At 42.4% G+C, this 5,675-nt stretch overlaps 1 protein-coding gene across 1 annotated transcript; it reads left to right on the top strand.

The window, feature by feature from the left end:
- Positions 1-1,901: 1,901 nt before the first annotated feature.
- nptx1l (neuronal pentraxin 1 like) lies at positions 1,902-5,325 on the top strand. The gene is made up of 5 exons (XM_015056058.1): positions 1,902-2,457; positions 2,691-2,898; positions 3,451-3,695; positions 4,105-4,284; positions 4,704-5,325. Exons 1-5 carry the CDS (start codon positions 2,011-2,013, stop codon positions 4,923-4,925), a joined length of 1,302 nt encoding a protein of 433 aa, XP_014911544.1. The 5' UTR covers positions 1,902-2,010; the 3' UTR covers positions 4,926-5,325.
- The last annotated feature ends 350 nt before the right edge of the window (positions 5,326-5,675 follow it).

The raw sequence follows: 5,675 nt of genomic DNA, 5'->3' as shown, positions 1-5,675 counted from the left end.
TGCTGGTAAAGACTGGTGAAAACACTTCAGCCTGTACCTGCAGTGACAGGTGTGCTGTCCTTTTCTTTCCTATTTTAGCCCAAATGCTAAAAGAACAACAACAATAATAATAATAATAATAATAATAATAATAATAATAATAAAAACTAATGGCAGTTTGTGACTGTAATGACACAAAATATGAAAAGCTGAAAAGATCATAAATGGTTTTTCAAGGAACCTCGTGTATCAACAAGTTTATCCCCCCCCAAGAAAAAAACAACTGTTGGGTAAAACTTGGACTACATTCGATGATAAAGTGAGTGATTAGGCATCTGGTCTCTCTGTGTCTCATTGATCTGCTGTAGGCACAGCTTCTCACTCTTTTCCTCCCAATAGTCAATTTCCTTTGCTTTTTAAAAACACACACAGATAGGGGACAATGACTGGCAATCATAACGATCTTCAGAAAGTCTGACAAAAAAACAAAAAAAAAAAAAAACATTGATCAAAGGCATCAATGTTTGAGAAAAACAGGTCTGAAAATAAAGAAAACCGAGACAGGTTAAAAATCAGCACGGTATAGCAGATAAAAGGTTTTTGTTTTTTTTTGGCCATAAAATAATCATTTTGGTTTATTTCAAAGCTTTCATGTGAAATAATCCCTCCGGAGAACCATTTAATCATTCAGCTCCACATTCAGGCGTTCCAAAGCGTTCGGCTTCACTGACCTATTATAGATGGGAGCAATTATCCAGAGAACTTTTTAACCTACTATTAAAACAGTCACATGCAGACCTATCCCCCCCCCTCTCCCACATGCACACACTTTATCTCCTGAGCCAGTTTTAATCTGAGAGTTGGCATGCTTTCATTACATATTAAAATATTAGAGCGTTAGAGAGAACTAGTCGACCTTGCGTCAGATGAATTCTGGCTTCATTCGTGTGACAGTGTGTGTGTGTGTGTGTGTGTGTGTGTGTTTGGGGTTTTGAATGCATGAATTGGCCTGTTTGGTTTTATGAAAAATACAATCTTAATAGTAATTCACACTTTATGATCGAATGTGCATCAACTCTGCTTTGACTTCAACAAAGTACAAAAGCTTTATAAGTGACTTTTCAAATGCAACAGGTTAGAGCAGGATTTTATTAAGCTGTATCGGAGTAAAGGGGCGGATGTCGTTTCTTTTATTTGTAAATCAATGGAAGCCTCACACTTTTGCTTCCACTACACGACTGTGGACTATACTTTGAATTCGTCTGAACATAGAGAAGAGTTCAGGGAGTATGGATGTTTTTTTTTGTTTGTTTTTTTTGCTAAGTACTCTATGCTAATGCAGTTTATCTTTTATGATCCGACAAAAAAGGAAACAAAGAGGACAAACAGTGAGAACTGGGAGGGGAAAGAAAGACAGAAAATCGGCTCTTGGTAGCTGGAGCTGTCCTTGGTGAGGAGATTTCTGAACGCAAACTTCTGCTGTGTGTTGGATTCATCCACCTACAGTTCCCAGAGCATGCAGAACAATATATATATATATATATATATATATATATATATATATATATATATATATATTCACACATACATATGCACACAGCTGGCTCCTTTTGGCCAAGCGCCACACTCAAGTCCCTGCCTTCCTCCCTTCCAACAAATCCATGTTTTGTTTTGTTTTTTTCCCCCAGATGAATAATACAGAGCTAAGAAATGACAAACAGTCTAAGTGATCAAAGATTTAACATGTGGCACTATGGAAGGAAAATGGGTTTCATCCCTCGAATCCAAAGCCACTCTTTTTTTTTCCTCTCTCTTCCCTTTCTCTCTTTCTAAACGGGGCAGCGCGCTTCCCGCCGCCCCTCCGGGTTGTGATGCAGTGAAGCTGCTCTGCGCAGAACCGACCGGGCACGTCGCGTATAAAAGCGGCTGCGCTCGCACAGGCGGAGTACCACAACAGGAGCACACTCACTGCGGCTCGTCAACTAAAAACAGAAAGGAAAAAAAAAAAAAGCGGGCGCACACTACGGCAGGATGTGGGCGACGAGGAGCGGCTTCTCCTGGAGACTTTTGCTTTTCTCCTGTGTGTTTCTGGAGAGTTTATCCCAGGACTTTGTCGGACAGACGCAGTTCATATGCACGTCCGTGCCCAAGGATGTGGACATATGCGCGGCCACGCTACAGAACAGCGTACCTGGGGAGGACTTGAAGACCACCGTAATGCAGCTGCGGGAGACCGTGCTGCAGCAGAAGGAGACGATCATCAACCAGAAGGAGACCATACGGGAGCTGACCTCAAAGTTGGCCCGGTGCGAGAGTCAGAGCGGCGGCGTGGAGCCCGGGGACGCGCGGCCCGGGGGCAGGAGGAAAGAAGCGGGGACCAAAAACACCATGGGGGACGTGTCCAGAGGCCCCGCAGAGACTTTGACGCAGCTCTCTCAGACTTTACAGTCGCTGAAGCAGAGATTAGAGAATCTGGAGGTAGGGCGACGCGTCTGGAGACGTTTTCGGCGCATCAGCTCTGCGCAAAAAGCTCAATTTGAAGAGAAATAACCTATAAGTCATTGCAACAATCAAAACATTTCTTTTCGTATTTTAAAAACACAATGTACAGTTTACGCTTAGACATTCACTTTAAAATAATAATATAATAATAATAGTAATAATAATAATAATTGTATAACTGAACTTAATGAGGTTTCGCTCCCTGACAGCAATTCAGCAGGAGCAACAACTCGGTGCAGACCAACAGCCTGAAGGACCTGCTTCAAAGTAAAATCGACGACTTGGAGAAGCAGGTGTTGTCCCGGGTGAACAGCATCGAGGAAGGGAAGCCCGGTCTCAGGAACGAGACCGAGCAGCGTGGGAGAGTGGAGTCCACGCTCACCTCCCTACACCAAAGGATCACGGATTTAGAAAAAGGTATATGGGACGAGGGGGTTGATCTTTTCCATGCACAAGTAATATTTCAGGATGGAAAGTGATTTAATCATTAGTTTATATTCTATCGTTTACGTTGAAACGAACTCTGTAGATTATTATTTCTTGCCATCAGAGCAGAATCTCATCCTGCTCCACTTTTTGCAGATTAAATTTAAAAAAAAAAAAAAAAAAAAAGTCTTTTGCCTCCATTTCCATTTTGATTTTTTTTTTAAAGTAATACTACCATGCATCATCTGTTTGGGAGCCCTGTGATGACATGCATACATGCATGATTGCATATAGCAGACATGTTTCAGTTACCAACGTCACTGCTCCAGTGATGGGTTGATCTGCAACGAGATTAAAGCAAATCTGGAGCCCTAATATTGTGGATTTGTTGTGTAACGCATAATTCCAATACAAATCCCGAGGTTGTGTGCAAACTGATAGGTGTTTAACGGAAGCTAAATAAATAATAATAATAAAAAAAACAATAAAGAGAGAAACAGGAAGCATGTATAATGGTCACCAATTCGTGTTCGATGCCAACAGGTCAAAGAGAAAACAGGCCCCTGGATAAGTTCCAGCTCACATTCCCTCTGAGGACCAACTACATGTATGCAAAAGTGAAGAAGAGCTTGCCTGAGATGTACGCCCTCACCGTGTGCATGTGGCTGAAGTCCAATGCGTCGCCTGGAGTGGGGACACCTTTCTCCTACGCGGTCCCGGGTCAGGCCAATGAGCTGGTCCTCATAGAATGGGGGAACAACCCAATGGAGATACTGATAAACGACAAGGTATGGCTCGACGGAAGTCAAATTCTTGACCTTCACTGATTTTAGTCAAAGATATGCACCTTGTGCACGAGCAAAATATGCTAATTGTATACCTGACACACACAGCTAAGAAGTACACGCCACTCAAGGGTTATAAAGCCAGGTTGGTTAGCAAGTTTGACGTTAGCCTTAGCGCTGTTGCTAAGCTAGCTTAAATGGTTTCATATTTTTGTAACTTTTTATTCCCCTGTTAGAAAGCAAAGCCTTACTGTCCTCTACTGCAAACCACACAAGTAGCATTAGACCAATACTTGATGGCATATTTTGAACATTTTTGAAAAATTTGCTTGATTAACTGAAAGCTCTCTCTAAAAGTTTCTTTTTTTACAGTGTATGGTTCTGACATATCATGTGTTGCGTCTCCTCGAAGGTTGCAAAGCTGCCCTTTCTCATCAATGACGGAAAGTGGCACCATATCTGCGTAACCTGGACGACTCGGGACGGGGTCTGGGAAGCTTACCAGGATGGCGTCAAAAGAGGAGGCGGAGAGAATCTGGCGCCGTATCATCCAATCAAACCCCAGGGATTGCTAATCCTTGGCCAAGAGCAGGTAAACAAGAAGCGGTGTGGATTTAATGCTTCCCTGCTCTTCCTGTGCAGCCGTCTTGGATATTATTAAATAATTTTTCAAGTTATCTTCTTGATTTGAAAGCATTGATCAAACAATAGCATATACTCTTATATTTAAAGTTGAACGTAAATCTGGTAAACATTGGTCACATGTGTTTTAAGGCTTTATTTGAAATGCAATTACATGACCTTAATTTTTCATTGGATTCAAAAGTTTTACCACTATGAAAGCAGCACATACATCCTAATAAGCCAGAATTATGGTGAAAAAACAACAACAAACAAACAAAAAAAAACAAGAGGCAATTAAATTCCATTTATGATGCACAATTTTCTTTCACTTTGTGTTCATACAACCTCGTGATCAGCCTCATTAAAAATGGATTCTCCTTACTACAGGACACTTATGGCGGGGGGTTCGACGCCACACAGGCTTTCGTCGGAGACCTGGCGAATTTCCACATCTGGGATCGGAAGCTCTCCGAAGGGGAGATTTACAATCTGGCAACCTGCAGCAGCAAAGCTCAAGTGGGCAACGTGTTTGCGTGGATGGAGACGAGCCTGGACATTTATGGCGGAGCCTCCAAGTGGACATTCGAAGCTTGCCGCCATCTCAACTGAACCGCGAATGAAGAATAAAACATTTGCGAACATCACTTTTGCCACGGCGGTTAGTCAGCCAGCCTGAAGGGTCAGGAGGAGACTTTTTCAGTGAAGACGAACTGGAATTTTTTGTCATAGGCGTTTTGAAAACTTTATTTGTGAGAGCCTCTTGTGCGATTTTCTGGTGTGGGAGGAGGTCACTGAAGAGGTCAACTTTTGGCATCCGGCGTTGCTCGTCAGCACATGTGGTTTCATTTGGGGGAAAAAAGTAAGCAGTGGCACTTCTGAAAGGAAGAAGTCGCAGCGTGAAGGTGAACAAATAGCGGGCCGAGTTCAAGCGTGCAGCAGGAAAAGGTCGCATAGGTTTTTTTTTTGGTTTTTTTTTTAAGAAAACTGATGTCACACAATTCAAAGAAAACAAATGAATCTCCAGCGGTCTTTTCTGTCTCGACTGTCAGAGATTTGCACTGTGGAGGACACGCAGGTGGACTCATCTAGCAGCAAGTTTTGCTTTTGGAGGCTTTGAAAAAGACAAAAGCGTTTCTCGACCACTCTCCTTTCTCTAAAAACCACCCGCTTGACGTGATTTTTGTGCAAAGAGCGACTCTGATCATTGCCAACATATGAGCCTGAGTGCCTTGGGCTGTGGAAAAAAACAACATCTCAGCATATCCATTATCATTTGCAGAGTGTTTGTGTTAATTTTCCTGTAAAACGTTTTCAAAAGCAATCTTTCTTGTAACGCTTTGAAATGCAGTCGGACCAGAT

This window comes from Poecilia latipinna, unplaced genomic scaffold (genome assembly GCF_001443285.1).
Source record: "Poecilia latipinna isolate Pla-1442-1.1 unplaced genomic scaffold, P_latipinna-1.0 Scaffold1351, whole genome shotgun sequence".
NCBI lineage: Eukaryota > Metazoa > Chordata > Actinopteri > Cyprinodontiformes > Poeciliidae > Poecilia > Poecilia latipinna.
This window is presented reverse-complemented; position numbering and strand designations above follow the sequence as displayed.